This window comes from Haliotis rubra, unplaced genomic scaffold (assembly GCF_003918875.1).
Source record: "Haliotis rubra isolate DU_JTF1 unplaced genomic scaffold, ASM391887v1 Scf3, whole genome shotgun sequence".
NCBI lineage: Eukaryota > Metazoa > Mollusca > Gastropoda > Lepetellida > Haliotidae > Haliotis > Haliotis rubra.
Window position 1 is genome coordinate 1,978,625 of NW_025766968.1, and position 25,711 is coordinate 2,004,335.

Here is a 25,711-nt window from a genome sequence, read left to right on the forward strand (position 1 = left end):
CACTACCGATTTGCATGCACACACAATCACTCCAGATTGGTATAAATTACAGTGTCCGTGTACCTCTGTGCCTGGATAAACACCTTCACAATTTGTCAAATTTCATTTCACAAAGAAGTCGCTTTCTGCAAGTGTAACGTGGTGACACGATGACGCATTCAATATTAAATTGTACCTGCCCCACAACTCTGATATTTTGATATGGAGTTTATTGCTTTCATAGATAGAGAATCCAATCCACTTAACACCCAAATTTATAGCCTCTTATGTGGAGTGTTTATTAATGAAATGTTCAGGGCTGATGTAGAAGACACTTGTGAAAGTCAGAGAAAGGTTACAAACTAATCTTGATTTACAATATCATTATCAGAATTATACATACCTAGTCGAAATGTGGGCAATTTAGGTCATATGTTTTCTGGTTTTTACTGTACCATCCCTACATAAATCATTGACCTCTTTTCCATTGAAGAGATGCCTATTTCAAATCTAAATTTTCTTGTAGATATGTTTTCATAATGAATATATAGTTTTTATGTGTTTACTGTTTCTTTTATCTTACAAAATGATCATCACTCAATTTTGTCAAAAAGCATATATTTTGGCATCTGAAGAAAATGGCATGAGACCTAAAGCAAGAGTGAGTCAATTACTATTACAAATGCATAGGTAATAATTCATTATTGACTTAACTGAAAATACACAACTTTATTTGTCCTTTCTCATTTTCAAGAATATATCCCCTCACTCACTCACTCACTCCTATCCACCGACCCACTATCACACTCACCCACTCACTCATTTGTGAAACATATCTCAGGTATCAAACACATTTGATGTCTCCATGACACCATTAATTTAATCAAACACATTTGATGTCTCCATGACACCATTAATTTAATCAAACACATTTGATGTCTCCATGACACCATTAATTTAACAACACCTTTAGATACAACCAAGACAATTTCCACAGTTCTGAAGTCAGACAGGTTCAACCAGACAATACAAAACAACAAAGTGATTGCTGCAGCCTCACAAAAGAAGTGTGTTACCTTAAAAGTGTCTCCCGATCACCTATCCCCATCAAGTCTGATCAAGCTGGTAAAGTGCAATATTACAGTGACAGCCCATTTCTTTGCCTCATTTAGCCAACAGCCCAGGCATGTATACAATATTTAGCTTCACAAACTCACCTAACCCCAGTGTGCACACTTCACAAATAATGGATGCTGTAATCATGGCCCTTCAGGGCAACACTGCTTGATTTTCTTGAAAAACTGGATGTTTCAAATTTGCAGGTTACGAAAAAAGGTTAAAGTTTGAACTACAGAATCTCAATGTAATTTTTGTTTGGCAAGTATTGAGTAAATTAAAAAACAGGTATTAGTTTATATAGTTTTAATTGCGATATGAATGCAAGACAGGCAGAAACAGAATCACTGCACTAGATTATCTTTAAGATTATCTTCATGTTCATAGAAAAACACCAGCTTGTAAATAATCATACAAGTTAGTGATCTCATAGAAATGACCTAATTGGAATTATCTGTTCTCACAATACAGACCTACAGCAGGGATATATTTTTCTCCTACATGTGTCATAATGTGCTCAAAAAGATGTTCAGGATTGAATCAAACGGTGCCTACTGGAAAATATTTTTGATCCAATCTTATTCGCGCAAACATGTTCTGATGCACTTTCAGAAGAATGTCTTGGTGCACTTTCAGGAGCATGTTCTGGTGCACTTTCAGGAGCATGTCCTGGTGCACTTTCAGGAGCATGTCCTGGTGCATTTTTAGGAGCATGTTCCAGTGGATATTCAGAAAGCATTTCTGGTGCACTTTCCTGGTGCACTTTCAGGAGGATGTCCTGGTGCACTTTTAGGAGCATGTTCTGGTGGACATTCAGAAAGTATTTCTGATGCACTTTCAGAAGGATATCCTGGTGCACTTTCAAGAGCATGTCCTGGTGCACTTTTAGGAGCATGTTCTGGTGGTTATTCAGAAAGTATTTCTGATGCACTTTCAGGAGGATGTCCTGGTGCACATTCAGAAGCATGTCCTGGTGCACTTTCAGGAGCATGTTCCAGAGCACAATCAGGCGCATGTTCCAGTGCACACTGAGGATCATGTTCTGGTGTACATTCAAGAGCATGTTCTGGTGCACTTTCAGTCAGGAGCAATTTTCATTTATCAAGTGAAGGATAATTAAATATCCCTAAATATTAAACTCATTCGAAAAGTGGATACCCAGAGCATTCACATCCTCCTATTCAACCAACTTCTAATAGCCTGTCAAACAATCTAACTAATCTAAACTTACCCCACTGCAATGTTACCAGGCCACAGCTGAACAGCCTATACTTCAACAGGTATGTATTATGAAGACTATGTACAGTGCCTTGTAATCATTTTGTGCAAGGACTTGGAACAGTCGCGTTAAGGAATTTGACATGACTAAATCCTTATGAATGTTCCATAAAGGTTACTCGATGTTCCAGGGTCATGAAGTTTAAAGCTTGTCAGTGAAGTGACACAACCATCCATACACGTTAGCATAGCTCCTGTACACGAACACAGAAGTAAAGATCTCTATGAAATATAAATATACATCACGCCAGATGATACAGCAATAAGATACCAACAGAAGATGGTTCCGCTCGACTAAGTCACCACAAAACAAGGCACTAAGGACAACATTGGCTACAATACATCCACAGAATTTCAGATCCAAGGAATGTATTAATACTCTATTATTAACATTGAAACGGAAATTCTTGAAATATCTACACACTCCAGGGAATATAAAATTGTTATTCCCTATAAACATTATGGCTTGTATATAACCTCAATGCTGGGTTATCAATTATTTCACTGTAGACTGCATGCAACATTTGCATTCAGGAACTGCACTTTCCGAATAACAATATACCTGTTGTATTGCTTTGCTTACATATAACAATCTAAATACTTGTTCTTGAAAGACCTATTTACCATCACTCATCTAGATGAAAAGCTCTATAAAGAAAATTTATGCTTTTCTGCTGGACAGAAATTCTCTATTATTATTAATATTAAAATGTTCATCTATGACAAGGTTACATACAGATAAAATTCCAAACTGGTTAATTTCAAACATCACATATGCCACACATTGACTGATGTAAATGACATCCCAATAATCAAGGCATTAAATACATCTAATCCTATGTAATACTATATAGGTTGTTTTTGCAAATTGATCTGGAAACAGCTTCACAGCTGTCCATATCTACCGGTTGTTATCTTCTATCCAATCTTCTACAGCATGCAGCACTGAAGTCATATTAGTGGAGCCCCTCACTCATTTAGCTTGCAATACTGAGCATGTGACAACAATAGGATTGTGTTTTGATTTTCTTTAATATCTTGCTACTTTCCAATGCATAGTTGTTGTTGTCATGTCAAAAACACATCCTGGACACACAAATACTGAAGACAATCAAATACAATGTACAAATGATTTTTCTGTCATTTTCAAATCATTCAAATGTTTCTGGTAGAAATTTAATCATTTGACACACTTTTGTGAAAGCTGTTTTCCTTTTTCTGTGTTACAAATAGAATATTGTTTGCAAGGCCTGTCTAGCATCAAAGTGATTCAAAGGAACAATATCACAACAATACAAATTAAGAATTCTTTTCTTATTTAATGCAGCATAAGTGTAACATTCTTTTCTTGTCAAATATAGTCAGCCTTGATTATTTACAGACAGCCGCCATATAGCTGGAATATTGCTCAGAGCTGCGTTAAACATCAAACCAACCAACCGTTGACTGATCAAGTCCCAAATGTTCATGTGATCATTTTTCAAGATTTCAACAAACCAAACATGCTACTTTGATATTTTTGTTAAATGAATATGTAATAAAAATAGAAAAAGCATATGTGCTTGAAATATGTCAGCAAAATTAATGACAATGACAATGATGCTTGACTTGGTAATAGTGTTGGGAATTGGTTAAAATCTCATAATTGATGATTGGTTCATTACAACCGATCAATCATCGAAAATAATTGGTCAGCATCATGTATCAAATTTTTCTGTTTATATTTGTTAATGCACAAAAAACAAAGAAAAAACATGTAGTTCTTTTGGTTTTTTTTCAAACTGCACAAAATGCATTTGCAAATTTCACATCTTTAAATGATGACTAGTATGTTAGGAACAAATTTCCTGGAGTCTATAAGATAAATTCAATCGTGACTTGGAACGAGCTTGTAGTGCTCATGAAATGTAACTGACAAAACTAACCTTGTGAAAAATATCGATAATGCAAACAAGTGCTCCAAAATTGTGTTTTGTTTTGAGAAAACATGATCGATTGCTTGGTCGTTTAGTCACTGCGACCAATCTTTGGTTATTTCAATTAATCGGACCACCACTACTTGGTAAGAAGACAATACAGATTATTGTAAGGGATAAAAAGCAAAATAGAAAAGCATATTTGCTTGAATTATTTTAGTAATATAATTAGTGACAATGATGCTTGACCTGGTTATTAAAGAAGACAATACAGACTATTGAAAGGGATATAGAAAAAAATTAGAAAAGCATATATGCTTGAATTATTTTAGTAAAATAAATGACAAATAAAATGCACAATGATGCTTGGGTTGGAAAGAAAACCGTCTTTAATAATGAGTGACTCACCTGGTAGAAATCCCTTGTTGTTCCATAGCTTGGTACGATGCTGATACCTAGACTCTCCTCTCCTGTCTTCCTGATGGTCACATCTTGCAGGATGAATCCATCCAGGTTGCCTAGCTCTGGCATCTCTGATCCAGACAAGATGCGAACATCAGTGACTATCCCTCCCTGGCCAGACATCCTGTGATGAGGTGGTGGTTCAGCTCTTTTGACCACCAGATGCACACGGAGTGGGATATTCTTGAACACAGCAATGCAGTCATCATGGTTCAGACGCCGAAGGTTGGTGCCATTGACTTCAAGAATCTCATCCCCAGCACAGATGCCAACGGAACTACCTGAAGCTCGGTATGCTGCACCCTCTTCCACAACACTCTTGACAATCACAGCTTTGACATATCCACTACTCTTACCTCCCTCCACACTCAGTCTCATGCCAAGATTCTCATCCTCCAGCCGATGAAGGATCAGATTCTCCACAAAACCATCATTTCCATTTGACAAGGTCAAGGATCTCACAGAATCCACGTCTGCTGCAAGTTTTATGAATTGTTCTGAAACATGTTCATTTGAGAAGTGCAAATGTGGCAATGTTTGGCCAGAGGAGTTGATTCTGTGATAAGTACCCTCTGTGCCTCCAAAAACCTGCTACAGGTGAACCGGAGTCATCAGTGTCGGTGTTGCTGTCAAAGCTGGAGGTGTCAGACACGCCAGAACCAGGTGTGTTGTTGAGTGAGACGCCGACTGCGCTGTCAACTGACGACACAGACAGATCCAACTTCTTTATCCCATCACTTCTTTCATCAGTGGTCTGTTGGAAGACCGAATCTTTTTGCTTCTTAGTGGGACTTTGTGGAGACCTCCAGTCACCCTCATTATCCCACTTTCGTTTCAAGTCAGAGCTACCTCCATCATCTTTCCAACTTCGGGGGGATTCATCCTCTGAATCTTCATTATACTTCTGATGCAGTCTTGGAGAACGGAGGTTTCTTTTGGCAAATGTATTTACGTCATAATCAGAGAAGTCAGACTCTGTTCCATCTGAATCCATGATGAGTGTTTGTTTGGCAAGCACCTTCAGTGTAAGAGGAGTGTGAGCACCAGCTCCTGTATCCAGGGAAAATGTTATCTGAGGACAAGATGTCTGCGTCTCTGGTCCTTCAGAACCTCCATCATGGCTTCCTACTTCTGAATCCTGAAACACAAAGAGGCTTAGAATGATGTCTTGTGTCAGTTTAATATGTAGGGTGTAAAGAATGAGCTTGATTCAAGCTGACAATGGTAACATACCAATAATCTTAGTTAAATAAAATATCAGGAATTCTAATAATAATAATAATTCTATAATAATACCAATCAGGTATACCAAACAGGTCATGTGGACAAAGTCTGTTTAGAATGAACAATTAATTAGTGTTTATTTGTTTGATTGTTTTTTGGTCCATCTACTTTGATACTTTTGTCTTGTTCTGTAAACAAATGTATAGATCAAAGGGTTTCTAGCTGATAAATTTGTTGCTACATGTAAAGAAATTCACAAACAAACCAGGGCTGTTGTCATGATAGTCATTGTAAGTGTATTTTGCTGTGTAGAAGTTCCGATTGTCAATTGCTTTGAGCAGGCAGGCCCAGAGCACATGCTGTTGTGTCAGGGGAAAGTATTGTATGATCGCTGTTTATGTTGTGGCCTGATCTGTGATCAATAATAGATCTGTATTCTACTGCTGATCAATACAACTGGTCTACAGTTCAGTAGCAGGCTATGCAGACTCATCAACCATGAATGGATGACAGCGAATTCAGGAATGCTCGTAAACATTCACTGACTATCTCTCACCAGCAATTACATCCAATGCTATTAGAGGGTTGGGTTTTGTGAAGCTCTGAAGAGTAATCTCTAATGTCTCAGCCTGACTGGCTATTAAAGGCAGAGGCATCTAAAGTGATGTGGGTTACAGATGCTTATCAGAGTGGTGTAACCAACAAGCATGTATGTGGTGCATACAGACTATTCATAATCATAATCAGGCCATATCTTGATGCAAACAGACCTGTGGATCCTATCACTGTAAAGGGACACAACTCTGTGCAAGAAACAAATCAGAATTATTATGTCAGTGCCAGACGGGATAATAACAAGCACATTTTTTTAATCTCTTTTAGCATGTAGCCAGTGATTCGAACCTTGAACCTTCCCTTATCCAGTCACACCCTCTATCCACTACACCACAAAGGTGATACCATAACGGATGACCAATTATGGGTGAATAAATGGTTGCTGAATAAATGTGCAACCTAGCCTTTTTCCTTGATGTAGTACTACCATGTCCTGATAATGTTCACTCAAAAGTCTCAAGGGGTGTGGGGTAGCCTTGTGGTTAAAGTGTTGGCTCATAATGCCAGACCTGGGTTTCGATTCCCCACATGGGTACAATGTGCGAAGCCCATGACTAGTGTCCCCCGCCGTGATATTTTCTGGAATATTGCTAAAAGCCGCGTAACTCACTCACTCACTCATAAGTCTCAAATTTATTTAAAGTAGTCAAATCAGTGTCAAAGATGAGTCATGGATGAGTCAAAGTTGTCTGAAAGAAGGTGTGTGTTTGTGTGTGTGTGTGTGTGTGTGGGGCGGGGGGTGGGGGTTATATAACAATGTGTCAGGGGAATTGTTATACTGATCATAATGACCAACAATCGGAACAAAACACACGCATAGTGTAACAGGTATCATAAAGAATACAAAAAAGTACATGCCATTCTCCCAACACATAACCTTCAAGCACTACCATAAATGTTGAACCATTTCAACAAACTGATTATCCAAAGCTCCACATATGCATAGACTTATGGTATAAGAATCAGTCTTGACTTAACCGCAGATGTCTATGAAGATGTCCACGGCACTCATGCAGTGTTACATACAAACAGGGTGCATATCATCAAGAAGACACAGCCAATATCAGCAATAAAATTTTCATCTTGCTGTGAACATAACAGAGTCAATACACCTGTATGACAAAGATAACACAACTTAACTGACAAATCTATCAGGACCTAACAATACCAGGTACTTACTTCACCAGATTAAGGTCATCCAATATAAGTATTCCTCACTGTAGGGATGGCATCAAACGGATCATGTGAATATACCTGTGGTACGTCCTGTCGACTATTACCAAGCATCAGTATACAATGTGTATGTATTGATTGGAGCTGTGTTGTGTTCAAGCCCAATGCAACAGATGGCCATGCACACAGGAAAGATGGGAGACATATTTTATACCCAATAGAGTCTGGTTTTTTTTTCAAGGTTGTACTGTCTTCATAAACGATCAGTTTGATGGACATATGATATCTTTTTGAGGACTTCACAAAATATCTCATGGAAGATTTGATCTGGCAGCCTTGCTTCCTGTGAGGAATACATTATTATTGATATATGGTTTCAGGCTTACATACATTTTTTCCTGAATAACAACTTTTTGTCTGCGTTATATTTTTCTGTTTTAATTTGTGTGTTTTATTGTTGTTGTTTTGGGTTTTTTATAATTCGGCATTTCCCTATCTACATTACTACATTAAATTACTACTCCAAACTACATTAAATTTGCATGGATGTTTTTTTCTCCAAACTGGTGAATTAAGTTGTGAGAAATATTTGTATATGATTGTATTGTATACCAGCGTTTATCAACTTAGCATATGCTAAACCATTTCCTTGAGTTTGTGGGCCGTGGGGTAGCCCAGTGGTTAAAGCGTTCGCTCGTCACGCCGAAGACCCGGGTTCGATTCCCAACATGGGTACAATGTGTGAAGCCCATTTCTGGTGTCCCCCGCCGTGATATAGCTAGAATATGGTTAAAAGCGGCGTAAAACTGAGCTCACTCACTCACTCCTTGAGTTTGTTTGTTTCACATCACTTTCAGCAATATTGTAGCTATATGCAGTTGGTCTGTATATAACTGAGTCAAGACTGTTGAACTGAGCCAAAGGCTTCTCATACAATAAACAGTTGAATGAATGTTGTTTTCAGTAGTCAGCAATGTTCAAGCTATGGCATAATACTTCAACCTGAAAATGTTCCAGTCTGGTAAACCAGTGGTTGATAGCCTGAGCAACAATCTATAGAATGTAGATGTGATGTCATGCAATCCGCAGTCAAGTCACACAACCATCCTTATGTTAATAGGCGTATACAACAAGCATATTTATACTTGAACCTTTATAGGGAAGCTCATCAAAGGGTAAACATAATGTGTCAAACAGTTTTATACAGTTTTTAAGAAAGATTATAAAGTTCACTGTATATATGGACATTAAATGACAAATGAAACTGAAAACATTTAATTGAAACTGAACCTGACAAAGACTGCACACATCAAAGTGTCTAGACTAATGCTTAGTCTCTGAATATATATACTTTTGATATAGAAACAAACAAGCCCATGCCCCAGGGAGACCAGAGATTCAGAACCTGAACCTGATGAAATCTAGACTTGCTTTATTTAGAGCTTTAGCACTGCAGAGAGGGCTTGGCAGTGGGGAAAATAATGTGGTTCAGAGACTGTGATCATGAGACAGACTACAAAGTGTCCTGACACATTTATATATTTCTTGGTATCTGAATACTTTACTAAAAAGTAGTTATTTTGCTATATTGTGTGCATTTGTGTATATCTAAAGGGATAAATTATGTTTTCTGTTAAATGGTAGATTGTTATTTAATAATGTTCTGGATAGTGTTATCAATAGAATACACGGATATGGTAAATTTGGCATCATAATGCAATAAATATTCAAATAAGAGGACCTAGTAGAAACTACTTTAAATTTTCATACTATCATTCAGTAGGTTTAGATAGGTGTTTTCTAAGGTATGGATGATTATGTAGAATAACACTGTATGACAAATGGGGCGATTCACTCACTGTATTCTTACACATTTTCTAAAGTTTACTTCATTGAGAGAAATTACAACTCAAACAATTATTACTGTGAGAATGACATAGATATTATTCATAGGATAAAAATAACATATCTATGATAAAGATTATTATCCTGATGTGCCTTTGGCCAAATGTTGGGATAAAACAGTCTTACACAGAAGCTAAGTCATTTGTGTCAGATGTCAGAACTAAGGTTGAAACAATCCAGAAACTGAAGGAATTAGGAATTTGTTGTTTAATCCTGTTTGAGTGACAGGAGTATGCGTCACCCACAGAATGTTGTTTGAGTCATAACAGGAACCGTTGTGTATATCGCGAGCGTTAGTGTCTTGAGTTTGTCCCATCACACCATTACTCAGACACATACTTTATACACTGGTTTTATCGCAGTCTTGGTTTACAAGATGGAACAAAACCAGAGGTATAAGTGTGCATCCTAAAATGTGCTGACTTGCTTGTCTGTATAAACATTGGCGTAAGTTTACCATGTTTCATTTACAGCGTATGAATATTTTTGTATCGCAGATTAGATAGAAGTATTAATTTAAGTATGTCAGGGCCACAGCTGGTCCAGGCATCGAAGGTACCGTAATCCTTACCGATCTGAAACCTTACATGCCAGGAAACATATTCCTGAATTTGAGTAAGGGAGTTTGGTTTTATGTTGCTATTAGCAATATTGCAGCAATATCATGGCAGGTGACGTCAGAAATGCGTTTTACACATTGTACCCATGTGGGGAATCAAACCCGGGTCTTCAGTGTGACGAGGGAACGCTTTACGAACTAGGCTACCCCACTACCTATGAATTTGATATTCAAGTTAACCCTGATTGTGTTTCTAGGTTACACTGACATTTAGTCATTGAAATAACATCGTCTTGTTTGAACATCCTCTCCTACATCAAGTTGAAATACTTTTCAAAACACATTCACTTTTCAAATCACTATTCTTTCTGTTTCATTTGTGCTTGCAATTTATACAATAGCCCTAAAACTGCATCAAATGTTTTTGGATTTTTATATCATATGATATGTATGTTTGAAGAACTTCTTTCTGTGTTTGATTGGCAGTTTAGAAGATGCTATTTGATGAACATTTTGAGTTTCATCTTCTTTTTATTGCTTGGTACAACGTTTCAGGGCTTGTTCTGGCCCCATCATCAGGTAGAACCAAACAATAACAAGCAGATGAAACCCAGAAAATTCTCTATGTTCAACTTCATTCTGGTCAAAGGTGAAAATATACAAAGAGATCCAATGACATATATATTTGGTCTCTCATGACCCAAACTGAAGCTCTTGTAAATCCTTTCTGCATATGAATAAGAAACAAAATGTATTTTGTACACCCATGAGATGTGAATAAATGTATAATTATTCTTAAAAACAATAGACTTCAAGTCACTCACATGATGATGTAAAGATCAACCCTGTTGCGACTTAATGTAGGATTTAGATATGGTGACTCTAACCTGAAATTCGGGATCATGGAGTCTGCCAAACATGGCCAAAAGCCAGTACATCTAATGATAGGAAAATATTTAAATAGTTTAATGGATTCACCTGCATCCTTCATCCATGATGAGTAAGAAAAATGAAAAGACACAAATGGAATTCCAATGGTTTAATTTCTAAAATGATTAAATATCTTTTTTTAGTGAAAATTGTACTCAAATTTGATAAATCAACCTCCTTCACAAGAGGTATTTTCAATCCATCCTAGACTGAGTCAGATTACTGTTGATAGTTCAAATGTCACTCTGTCTGTACTTACAACAATGTAACAATAACAGATAGGATATTAGGTGGAGAGTTCACCGAATTTGTAAACAATGATATACAACAATGTGCCTGGTCAGCACAGGGCGGTGCCCTGGAGCACCATCCTCAGATCTCACTTGGTCAGTTTGTGAAGTGTTTTTAAGGTCACATTCCACCTTAGGCAGGTTCAGTAGACCAGTAACTTGATACAGCTTAGGTCAGTTGACTTAATATTTGTTTCTCATTACGTTTTGTGTTAGAGAGGGTTGATTTTATTATGTACTATATTTTTCAGTAAGTTAAAAATCTAGGAAAGTCGACATGGTTCCAGTGTAACATGTGACCTCCTTTAGCCAGACCTCTTGACTTGATATTGAACTTAGGCACAAGGATGTGGTAACGATGACTAGTTTACTCCATAAAGACTCAGGTTTAAATTGGTATACTGTAATCCTTGTTTGTTGTAGGAGGTGATGAAACAGAAAGTGTGGTCTGGCTTGTTAACTTGGCTGATGTGTGCCATTGTACCTGAATTGCATAGAATTGTGTTCATGCTATCAACCACTGGATTGTCTTGGCCAGACTTGATTATTTACAGACTGCGACCTTACTGCTGCAGTATTGCTGAGTACAACAATAAAAGGAAACAAAAGAATAGGTTCCATTGACACACTATGGCTGGTCTGGCCAGAGACAGAGATAGAGACATAGAATGGAATATGTCCAAAACCTAAATTTCAGTTGAACATTCATTTCCCAACAATTAGAGGTGGAAATGAAAAACAAACTGGACAAATTTAGGGTCAGCAGGACATGAACAACAAGGAAATTGATACAACAAGCCTTACGTAGGCTAAGTCTGGACTAATGTCTACCATTGCTTGAATACAAGACAAGGTTACATCTGAACTCTGACATTATTATTTGGGATCAACACAGGCCACTGACAGGAAAATTGTTAAACAAAACAAATGGGAGATTACTGGGTAACTTAACATTGTGTGGCAGATTACATACAGCAGAAGTTACAGTCTGGGGTAAATGTTTCATGCATCATGGACTTGGCTTACTGTGAGAAGCTTATCAGACTACTACTCTTTGCAGGTTTCTACAAGAGACTGGTCTTCGGTTATTCAACCATTGGAATTTTAATCACATAATAACAGAAACATTGATGCACTTTGATATTATTCTTGATGTCCTAATAACATGTCATACTCAAAAGATGTTGAAGATCAGCTGATTTCATCACAACTATATATAAATTTAACTTTTTTTAAGTAGTATATTTTATTATACTGTGTACATGCTGACTGTGCTTGTCGTAAGAGGCGACTAACGGGATCGGGTGGTCAGGCTCGCTGACTTGGTTGACACATATCATCGTGTCCCAATTGCGCAGGTCGATGCTCATGCTGTTGATCACTGGATTGTCTGGTCCAGACTTGATTATTTACAGACCGCGCCATATAGCTGGAATATTGCTGAGTGTGGCGTAAAACTAAACTCACTCACTCACATGCTGACTGGAGAGAAGCAAGCCTCAGTTCACAGGTTTGCATTGTTGTGGAAAACACATACCCATACCTTCATGGTTGGGAGACTTTGCAAAATGGGCTAAAAATATGGCTGAAAATAATGAACATAAAGTACCCTTGGGGTGTAAGTCAAACACATAAGTACAGTTCAGTCCATCCTAGACTCAAACTACTGTTGATTATGGACTCAAAATAAATGTTTACTTACAACAATGTAACAATAACAGATAGGATATTAGGTGGAGAGTTCACCGACTTTGTAAACAATGATATACAACAATGTGCCTGGTCAGCACATGGCGGTGCCCTGGAGCACCATCCTCAGATCTCACTTGGTCAGTTTGTGAAGTGTTTTTAAGGTCACATTCCACCTTAGGCAGGTTCAGTAGACCAGTGACTTGTTTTCACAATTACAATTTAGGTCACATATAGTGAGTGAGTATGGTTTTACACCCCATTTAGCAATATTCCAACAATATCATGGTGGTGGACACTAGAAATGGGCTCCACATATAGTACCCATAAAGAGAATTGAACCTGAGTCAGCATGACAAGCGAACAATTTAACCACTAGGCTACTTCACTGCACCTCAGCATGTTATAAGGATATAAGGATAAATATCTTATCTTATATTTGTCATATCAAATTTCAAATTTCAAGAGTACCACTTCTAATCTTCCAATTTTCACAATACAGACTGAAGTAATAGATAATTTCAACATTATCTGGCTACACCAACTCATTGTATGGTATTTGAAAAAGACTATTTATTTTCAAAATTCCCATTTAAAAATGGAGCAGACATTCACACGGTTAGAATCTTGGCTCCATTCACCTTAACAAGACTATGACTCAGTAACTGCTAACAGGGTTGCAAGCCCTTGACTTCAAACACTGCCTCAATATCAGTTGGGTCAAGGGATAGCCAATGGTCACAGGACAAATAGCACAATCCAAAAACACACGAATTTGTTTGTACTGGAACAACATGTCTCTCAGTATCTACAATGCTGGAAGGTAGTGATCAGCTAACCAAAGACTGGAAAACGCATCCTGAATTCCCAATATACATCGTTATGTGACTGACAAACAGATGATGGGTTGGAGTGGAAGGCAGCCTCTAAGTGGTTTATTTATATAACTTATCGTGACAGAAAAACATTCTTGCATTTTTTTAACCAGATGATCAACTCTTATCAAAGTTATCAACGAGATGTTCCAGATGTGAAACTGGTTTTGATAGATATTCTTGGCAGTCATAAGAGTTCTTACTTTAAGAGGTTCGAGGTTTAAGCAGCTGATATGGGCTAAGCTATTTCAAACCTGACAATGTGACATATTGGAAAAGATATTTTTATCAAAGGAGACAGGTGATTGAATCAATAACTACCAAACAAATATCTTTCCATGAAGTATGTTTCTTGTAGAGAGACCACCCGAAATACTTGACCATATTTTTTATGATCCTTCTTCCCAGGATGCCAATTACCAAAGTTGTTTATCAGCGTGAAAACCACAAAACCATCATCAATAATGTAATGGGGAAATGGTGTCCTTTTTTTGATGACCCTTAACAGTGTTTTTATACTGACCCTCCTCTGTGCGAGGCATGTATCGTGATGACCCCCGCACCTTATAGAAAAGGTCACCCCCCATGTTATATATCTCCCTGCTGTGTTATATCATTCATGATATGTGATATAGTCATCATGCTGTTTCACGTACATCCACCATACATTTGCCATAGCCAGTATGTTATTTCTTATGGCTACATGACCCCACTACCAAACCAAAATCTTTGTAAATGTTGAATATACAATAAACTTCAAATTACCAAAATACTGACATGTCTTAAAAACAAGTGTTTGTTTTTGTTAAACAATTCTGTTAAAAAACAATTCAAATCATTTTATAACATTATTCAAAAATTAAACAAATTGTTATCTATAAAACTTTCATGTCATTTTCTGTTAACTAAATGCCTATTAAAGATTAAAATGCTTTTTCGTTTTTATAAATTTCATTTTATTTTGACCTTTGAGCTTTCACCTTTGCTATTTTAATTCAACAAATTATTACAAATCTGAGGTTTCTATCAAATCAGTCAAATCTATCATATGGTTACATTCTTTTAAGTAAATACATGTACCTATTAAAGACTAAAACGCTTTTTGGTTTTATTTTATTTTCACTTTATTTGAAAATTGAGTTTTGACCTTTGCTACTTTAAATTCATACACAAATTATTACAAATTGGAGATTTCTAACTCAGACTTAAATCAGACAAATCTGTCCTAATTGACCACATTACTGACGACCAGTATGTGGTATAATTACAGGTAACATAGACGTCAGTTGATACCAGACATACATGAATCACGCAAAATGTGATAGGTTAATTATAGTACGGCTACAGCTGATGTGAGAATGAAGATTGATACAGTTTCTCAATACATATTTAACATACTGGTTTAGTAACACAATACTGTCATCTAGTGTGAGTAGGCCAAAATACATCCATGGTCAACTGGCTTGGTACTGAGTGAGTTGAGATCAACACTGCTTTTAGCAGTATTGTAATTTATATATCATGGCGTGTTAGTGTAATGTTGGAGGGAAGGGACTCCCAGAATCTGCTGGATACAAGTGGGTTAAGAAATGAGGTGATGTTTGATAACAGAAATATAAAGCTTTGTGGCTTCACAATAATGTACCCATGAAGGTCCGGGTTAGAATGAACCTTCAGTAACCCATGCTTATCGTAAGAGGCGACTAACGGGATCAGGTGGTCAGGCTCGCTGGCTTGGTTGACACATATGTCATTGGTTCCCAGTTGTGCTGATCGATGCCCATGCTGTTGATCACTGGATTGTCTGGTCCAGACTTGATTATTTACAGACCGCTGCCATATATCTGGAATATTGCTGAGTGTGGCATAAAACTTAAACTCACTCACTCACAAATAATGTATCCCTTCATTTTCAATAATGGCTTTCATGTCATATTTTGTAGATGTATGGCTGGTTGTTTATGCTGCTCTTGCAATATCCCAGCAATATCACAGTGGGGGACATCAGCTTCACAAATGTTGGGAATTGAACCCAAGACTTTGTTTTAGCAAGCAAATGCTTTAACCACAAGGCCACCCCACCATCCCTATAGATGTATGGAATCTTGTAGCTTTACAGGTATGGTGTTTTTACTGAAGATACAAACACAAAATAGGCAAACAGATGAACCTAAATATACCAATTGCAACAGCTACTATTAAGTGAGGTAAATTCTGAAGCAAGAAGGTGTAAATCTATAGAGTACCATATGAAATGAAAATTTCCCCTCAGTGTAGTATTTCCCTTAAACAAAGGTACCTGACTCTCAGCAACAAGGAATTGGAGTGAAAGTTTATAAATCATTGATTCAGATATAGAATGGAATTCCATTTTTATCTATAACATTGGCAGCTGTTTGATTGAGGAACCAATGTGATCTAACATATTATGAGTGCTTCATCTGATGTGTTGTAGATTCATTATGCATGTTTTTCAATGGTGTCATGGAAGCTTATATTTTTACTCAAAATGTAAACTTTGATTCATTTTATGTTGATAAAGGTCATGTATAACACCTCAGATAATTCCAAAACAATTACCCCAGAGGGTACTGAGAACAAGAGTTGGGAATGAAGGCAATACTCTGGATTCAAATAGGCCACAATGGCAGCCATTTTGAATTTTTGAAAACCATATTTTGCTGCTGCAAGAGATATAAAGTTTAAGGATAAAATATTAATATTTGCTGCTGGTGAGGTTTTAGTATGGGACAGTAATGAATTCATTGTGTATTATATGTTGGTCACTCTTAAATATGCTGACAAAGATGTGATACATATTGATACTCAACTTAATAGATCAATGCAGTCAATTTCATCTGCCTTCACAGGTACAGTAAGCAGGTATTTGAAGCCTCACCACAATATCTCAGATTTTAAGCCAAATATAACCAACTTGTCCTCTTGTTTGTAATTTTTTTGCAAATTGCTTCATCATAACCCCAGTGTTTGCCATTCGGACATCCATATCTGTAAACGTTCCTTTACCTAAAGTATTATGTCACATCAATGCATATAGAATAGTGCTAAACTTATTCCCATGGAGATTCTGGTTTAAAATGGGTCCCAGGAACCTATTATTTGGTGGAAACTAAAATTATATCAATTAGCCAGATTCAATTACCTAATGTGAAACATCAACAACAGATAAAAACAAGTACTGAAAATCCACCAAATTAGATTCAGTTAGGGATAAATAGCCAACACTTTGATGAAAATTGTAAGAGGGGATTATGGAAAATAGGTGACGACACCAGGTGTTCATGCAAATTTGTTGAATTTCTGTCAATGGACCCTGAAATAATGGGATTTTGCCCGTAATATGACAAAGTATATCTTCTTTCATGCCTCTGTGTTGTAGATAGAATATTGCAGACTGTATCCTAGAAACAAACAACAACACGACTGAAAACACAAAAAAACCAGGACCTGCACACTCAAGGTGTAACCGTTGTATGGTGGCCTACACTGGAACAATCTTCATCAGTCCATTAAGAACACTAATTGCATCAATTTATTCTATGATTAATAATAATGTATGGTATGGAGGTGTGACTGCTTTCGTATGGACCCCAGAAGCATTGTTCATTGTTGATGCATTGCATGGCGTATTGACTGCATGCTGGGAACCCATTGGGGACTTATAACACAGCAATCGCAATTAGACCGTCATACACAAATCATTTCATTTTCATTCAATTTTGTTCCACAGATGTGAACATTATATATGTTTTCCTTTTCCTGGAATGTCCCATAACATCCATCTGATGAAACCTGATTATTTTCCAGCTTGGTAATTGAAATCTTGATTTAATTAGGAAATTTTGTAATTCCATGTTGTGCAATTATTCTTGCTCGAATACAAATGTGCCCTAGTATCAAGGGAGATAGGATTAAAGGGAGCGCATGAGGTCAAGGTTACGCCTCCAATATTGGCAGTTAGTATAATCCAAGCAGTTTTTAGGACTGGATCTGACTGGGATACAGGTAGACTAACGCTTAGTCTCTGAATAAATATATAATTTTGATTGTAACAAATAAACCCATTTAAACTGAAAAGGAGCCCCAGGGACACCAGAGATTCAGAACCTGAACCTGGGGAGATCTAGACTTGCTTCAGTTAGGGCTATAGCATTGCCGGGAGCGTTGGGCTGTAAGGAAAATAACAGGGACTGTGAGACATACTAGGGTACAGGATGAATGGGTTTTACACACTGTCTCTATGTAGAGCACTGAACCTGGGATCTGGGTGTGTCAAACACAGTTTAACCTCTTGTGACCTAAAGAGGGAAAATTTTACAAATGTCAACACAACATTTCAGAGTATAATCCTAGTCCTTCAAATTTATAGTTGTTTACCATTTGTATACTGTGATCACAAAATGTGCACCTGTTTTCTAATTAAACAACCAACTCCTGTTGTTTTCTAAAAGGCAAAGTCCATTTTCACTGTATCATAAGCATGAGTTTATGAATCAGTATCACAAACACATGCAGATCCAAGTGAAATCCTCCATGAAAACAGTTAAAGTCAAAATACAAACTTTGACATCTGACACTTATGCATTAAAGTTGGAAATGTCCTCCACATGTCTACCATAAAACGTTTCAAAAGTTTTCTCAGGCCTTTAAACACAAATCCCAAGTCCGACAGGGACAGAGGTCAAATACACTTTTTGGGTACAGCAACCATGGACATAAGTTCAGCCTGCCCAGACTGTCTCATATAAAAGGAAGGATTTATCAGTGGGTAAATAAACACCTATTCATGTCTCATCCATCAAAATTGTGCAAGTCACACAGGAGCTCCACAATGGAATCTGGAAACAAAGGGAAGGCCACAGTCCACCAGTCTCCAGTATAATAACACAACATTATTAGGGTTAACTGTACATGTATGGACTGAAACCCCTACTTTACATATACATACCTGGTAAGTATTTGACAATTACTGCATATCCCTGTAGTGAATCATGGCCTGAACTACACACATCAATGATTCAGGATTCAAAACAATATTTTTCTTATCAGAGCTGTTCTTCAGACCAGACCAGTTCTTTGTGTGTAAGGGATATTTTTACAGACACCTGGTGTCATCACTAATTTTCAGGGACCCATTCATGTAATTTTCAGGGGTGGTGCGGTAGGCTAGTGGTTAAAGCGTTCACTCGTCACGCCGACCACCCAGGTTTGATTCCACATATGGGTACAATGTGTGAAGCTCATTCCTGGTGTCCCCGCCTTGATGTTGTTGGAATATTGCTAAAAGTCACTCACTCACTCACTCACTATACCTTTCAATGCTATCATACCTTTAATGCCTAATGGAATTTGTTTCATCGGATAATCAAGACATATTGCCCCTTGGCATTGACAAATATGGTCTCTGATGTTACTGACAGCTTTACCCTGCATTCTTTCTTAAACTTTTGTGAAGAACACTATATGCTGTTCAGTTGAAAATATATTTGTTGATGATGTTGACATCTTTTTGCATTTCTGCTAGCCCTTTATTCAAAAAGGTGTTGTTATGGAAACACCTAACCTCAAAACAACCCTGACATATTTATACCAAAGCCCACATGACTCTTCACAATCCACTGGTTCCATTACATCTTGTAAGAGCAGAATCTTCTAGTCAAAGCAAACTTCAAACAATGGCAACATATTTGTCCGAAGAGGCAATGTCTTTTCTGTAACCATGTACCTATCAGAGTGTACACTCCAGACAAGGCCATATCATTATCATTCTGTGATGCTCTAATTTACATTTTTATGAGAGTTTTGTGATAGTGTCATAGTAATCACAGTGCTGTTGACATAGGGCTAACACTGAATATCTTTTTCATAAAATATGAATATCTTTTTCATAAAATAATAATATGTAAATATAACTATGAGAATCTGTTTAGATAAATGTACACATAAATGTCCTACAGTGCAGAATAACAAATCAAACATTGAAAATGATTAAGTATTGATATGGGTCAACAATGGGAACAAGATGAGATGTTTTAGCTGTTTGAATACTATGACAATTTGTTGATGGAGCATCCATTCACCTGATGATGGGACAAGAAATACCCCTGAAATGTCATAACAAAGACTAATGATGTTATCCATGGACAAATTCCTGTCTCACATCATGAGATAGGTTGAGGGTTATGCTCCAATTATCTCAATATCCCTCCCTGGGAAATCTTCATCCTTGCTGAAGAAGCTTAGTATCCATCTTGAAATAAGAGAGTTAGTTGTTGAAATTCTACCTCAGACTAAAATCTTTTCACACTGGCCTACATGCAGGGGTAGCCTGCCTCTTAGTCCCTGAACCATATTATTTTCCCTTCTACCCAACCCATACTGTATATGCAAAAGCCTTAAATAAAGCAAGTCTATATTTCCTCTATTTTTTTCGCTACAAAGGATATATATCAGAGACTAAGCAGTAGTGTAGACTTCCTCTTTGTGCATGTTATGCATAGTAGTTATTTACAGAGAAGAACGTTTGTGGTAATACTAATCTCACACAACAGACCTAATATCTGTGCAAGAGTTTGTGGTAATGGATATTTGGCTGTGAAACCTTCAATGGTACATTTAGGTTGAAAAAATAGAACAAAATGTAGTGCAATGTTCCTGATTTGGATTGCTGGAGGATGAAAAGATTTCAGATCTTGGCATGGTTAGGGTCCTTAAAATTATTGTACATCTAAAATGTGATGGCAGTTTGTGAATTGTTTGGTCTAGTCATTGATTCAGGGTTAACATTTAATTTGCGTCTTTGATGATTATTCTCAGCAACACAGCTTCATGACAACAACAGATGTCCCACGACAGAGGTTACCCAGAGGACAACCAATTCATCAGCCATCCTTAATATAAAGACCACACACTACCATGCCTGACTGTAAGTAATGAGATAGCATAAAGGCATATTGCAGACAAATCCCAGGATTTAGACATTGAGGAATTCTTTTGAATATTTCCTTGGAAACAAAAATCAAAGAAAACTCCCAAAGGTAAGGGATGAAGATGCCCATCTGTCATTGTACCACGATGACCTTTATACCATCCCTGGTCCCAGTCAGGTGGGATCTCAGTCTGCATGTCATGTCATGTCATGTTGCTGTCATGAAGGCCATGTTCAACATCGCCACCTCTGTGTAGCTCTGCCTGTGGAATTTTTTAAAGTCAACTCCTGTCATAAGATAGCAGGTCTCACTGCATAGTTGAGGACAAAGGTCTGCATTCTTCCCATTTCAGTTTAAGGTTGTGTATTAAATGGAATCTATTTTTGGCTTTGGTTTGACATACCTTTAAAGTTTTTGAATAATCACTTTGTTGTTGTGTCTTGATATCTGCAGCAAACATTAACTAGTAAACAAGGATACCTTTATCCTTGCCCTGTATAGATGTATGTTAAATAGATATTCCCAGTGATGCATGGATGAGGGGATCTACAGGTGTCTCCAGTTTCAAACAATGACCCAGAATGGCCTTCCTTGGGGCATCCACTTCCGGATAACTGACAGGATTTATCATCATCTACCTTTCTTCACTTATGAATATGTGGTTGAAATAATTTTGGTTTAATGCTGCTTTAAGCAGTATTCCAAGTCACGTGATATCAGCTAATGAGGAAAGCCCAAATTCTGGATTAAAATGTATATTCTATCTCCATGGTCATTACATGTGAGTGAATGAATGCTGTTTTAGGCCTCAGTCAGGTATTGGTTGTTGTTTGCATGCCGCACTCAGCAATATTCCAGCTATATGGTGGCAGTCTGTAAGTAATCGAGTCTGGACAAGACAATCCAGTGATCAACATCATAAGCATTGATCTATGCAATTGGGATGTGAAGACATGTCTCAACAAAGTCAGCAAGTCTGTCCACCCGATCCAGTTAGTCGCTTCTTACGACATGGGTTACTGAAAACCAATTCTAACCTGGATTTTCACATGTTTGCTTGGAGCTGGGGCATATCAGTCTTTGGACTGTAGCATACATTGCTGATTGTATGTAACATTTATTCATGGTACTCCGAATACATGTGACATTTTGTTATGACATCTCCCCACCCCCTTTTAATGACCAGACCAGCGTTTAGCTCTTACAACAACCACTGAGGACCTAGTCTGGCTTTTATTCTAAGTGTAGGTTGGAGCATGATAAAGAGTTGTAGAAATTCAAATTCAGGTAAGAAATCCTACCATCGATCATGAATTACATCATCATCATCACTTTTTCTGCTAAACGGAGCATTAATTTTGTAAGAAAAAGGAAACAGATAATTTGTGCCTTGTTGGTCAAAACTGGACTATTAAATGTCATTGTTGGAAACATGTCACCAAATGATTTGTATATTTTGACATGCTTAAAAGTGAGGGAGGGACTTGCGAAGACCAACGCTTAGTCTCTGAATATATATATTTTGATAGTAGGAGCCTCAGTGAGATGGGAAATTCAGAACCTGAGGAAATCTAGACTTGCTTCATTTAGGGCTTTAGCATTGCAGGGCTTGGCAGTTAGGAAAATAATGTGGTTTAGGGCCTGTGAGACAGACTATGGCTTGCGAAACAGTAGAGAAATGAATTCCCCCTCTAGATTCAGGTCTGCTGCTGTATCTCAACACTGTCAGAGTGAACTATTCCACAGAGACAAATTGAACAGCCTTGAAATCAATGTGGTAACACCATGATACATATGTTCATCAAGCATGTGGCGATGTACAGATTGATTAAACCAGAGACCATATATCTCAACTATGGAATTTCTGAAGACAGACATACACCCTACACACCGCTTCAGAACCTGTGTTTAAAAAAATAGAATCCTTTCCTGGGTCTCATCACAAGTTTCTGAGTCATTTAGCTTCAAGGCCATGATTAGCACCACATGGAATATCCAATACATTTTCATCAACATGATCTTGACTTGATTGTATTACCCAGCAATCTGTTCACACATCCACACACCATTACATCATAGTCACACACACACACCATGATGTGAGGAACCTGTCCTGCAAGGAACATACACATGGCTACGTGATCAAAGGACCACTGTTACAGATTTGCATGAAATCATTATTTTTTTCAATTTCAATTAAGAAGTTTGTGATCATAATTCTTCAGAGGATGAGTGAGTACAGTTTTATGCCACTTTTAGCAATATTCCACCAATAAATGTAAAAGGGAACTTATATCTTATAGGGGACTGTATATTTCACCCTTCAGAATCAAAAGTGGACTATATTGGTTTGAGAAGAAAATGCTTGAACCACTGGACAACCCTCTCTTTTAACAGCTGATATAGAGCAGATGATTTGAGTTATTGTTTGTGGGGTTTTTTGTAATATTCTAATTACCTAAATTTAAATATTTGATTATGATATTGCTTTTAGAATTTTGGTTAACATTCTGTTGAGGTCATAAATCAACACAGGATGATACACAATCTCCCTGGAAACGACCTAATATTTGACTAGCAACAGACCTAATTTGAAGAGGAAACAATTCAGGTTTCAAACCTTAAGTGCAGAAACATAAACATCACTCAAGAGACAAATATGAAACAATAAATAACCATATCAATCTGAGTATTATTCTTAGATGAATCTGCCCATCTATCCAACTACCATGGCGCTATACATGTGTATCCTCTGGACTAAACCAATTGCAACCCACTGAAACACACAACCAACACACACAAAACACCAACCTCATGCTGAACTTTTCCCTTCACTAGTCCCGGTCCTTGGGTCCATATTCCATACAACAACAGCCCAAGGTTGTGCACTGACCAGAGTCCAGTCGGTCATAACAAACCCTTGTTCATATCACACGGTGGTTATTAAGTATAAAGCCCTGGCTGGAAACAATGGCTTCTAATCAATTCCTTTCTTCGTGTTCTCATATTAAAAATTCATTTTCGTAGTGACTACTGCCGAGTTAATTGGGCTGACTGTTGTGGGTGTCCACAGTGCAGTGTCTGCCCACAGGTATGGGGTTAATTAATGGTCAGTTATTCCACGTAATGGTATTAATCTACAGGTATGTAACTACTTGCCCTGGAGTGAATCAAAATACCATTATATAAGTTGATCAGTATGTTTCACGAGACACTCTGTCTAATGAGCTGATGTTTCTGGATATTCAAATGGCGTCGGTTCGACTCCCCATGTGTACAATGTGTGGAGCCAATTTCTAGTGTCCCCTGTAATGATATTGCTGGAATATTGCTAAATGCTATGTAAAACAGTAATAAATCATTGTTATTCAAGTGCAGAGTTGGTGAGTGAATTGGTTTTATCCAGTATTCCAGCAATATATCATCCAAGAATGTCAGAGATTGGCTTCAAACATTGTGCAGACGTGAGGACTCAAACCTGGGATTTTGGCATGATGAGTGAACACATAAACTACTAGGCTGCATGACTGCTAAACTGAGTCAAAATTTGGGTAATTAAATTTCACTGGCACATAATCACAGCTTGTAATCTTATGTGAATCACATAATTGTTTTTAGGACAGATGGAGGAGTGAGTGAGTGAGTATGATTTCATGCCGCTTATAGCGATATTCCAGCAATATCATGGCTGGGGACACTAGAAATGGGCTTCACACATTGTACCCATGTGAGGAATCAAACCCAGGTCTTCAGCATGACGAGCAGATGCTTAAACTGTGGTCATCCCACAGCCCCTACAGATGGAGGAATGGCCGTACCTTCAATGAGTAACATTGTCTGAAACAACATACATGCCTATCCATACTACTCTTACAGACTAACGATGGAATTAAAATGTAGACAGTACCCACCTTTTACAAAAAGTACATTCTAGCAATAGCATGGAAATTTGTATTGTAGTGTTGGAGACAAATCATCTTCCTTCTACAAGCATCATTGGGACATTGCATGGATGCAAGGACAAGCTGGAGCACAGCTGGAGACAACAGAAATAACAGCTTCAGAACCTGGCACTGAATATCATAGACTTGCACAAGTCTCAAATGTTGTAATTATCAAGTCCGATCATAGTTTCTAGATTATGTAATAAATAAGAACAGGTTGTCGCTGTAATGACTGTCATCTGTCCAGTTGTCCAGACTGGATGCTATAGAGAGGATTACTACACATCCATGAATATACCATTCAGTACAGCCTCGGTGCAAGACTACGCAGTAACCTGATGCTTTTATGTCAAGGCTCGGCATTGATTGAAACTTAAAATGGGCTGCTGGAAGTTTGTCATCCTCATCAGCCACTGATCAATACAGTCAGGTGGTGTGTGTGCTCAGGTGACTTACCTGTCTACATGGGCACCAGGAAATGGGGATTTTTCAACACTCGTTCGTTCGTTTGTGAGTTAGTCAGTGAGCAATATTCCAGCAATATCATGGCAGGCGATACCAGAAATGGGCTTCACACATTGTACCCATGTGGGGAATTGAACCCGGGCCTTCGGCGTGACGAGCTGGGACGCTTTAACCGCTGGGCTACCCCACCGCAGTTTCTGATAATTTTAATAGTCCCTTGGTCCTTTTTATTATATTATACTAAGATAACTGAAGAACTGTTGTTGTTTTTATAAATATGTTCATTTCAGAGACTCTGCTGCTAAAGGTCATTTACATGAACAAATCATGAAATTTATGCA

The 25,711-nt window shown here is 37.6% G+C and overlaps 1 protein-coding gene across 2 annotated transcripts in view; it reads right to left on the reverse strand.

Annotated features, from left to right (window-relative positions):
* Positions 1-5,133: 5,133 nt before the first annotated feature.
* Positions 5,134-25,711, reverse strand: part of LOC124282410 — a 52,284-nt gene continuing 31,706 nt past the window's right edge. For both annotated transcript variants that reach the window (XM_046718392.1, XM_046718393.1), the window contains one exon: positions 5,134-5,889. In XM_046718392.1, coding sequence (XP_046574348.1) covers positions 5,260-5,889 — 630 coding nt within the window. In that variant the 3' untranslated portion in view covers positions 5,134-5,259. The remainder of the gene's footprint in view (positions 5,890-25,711) is intronic.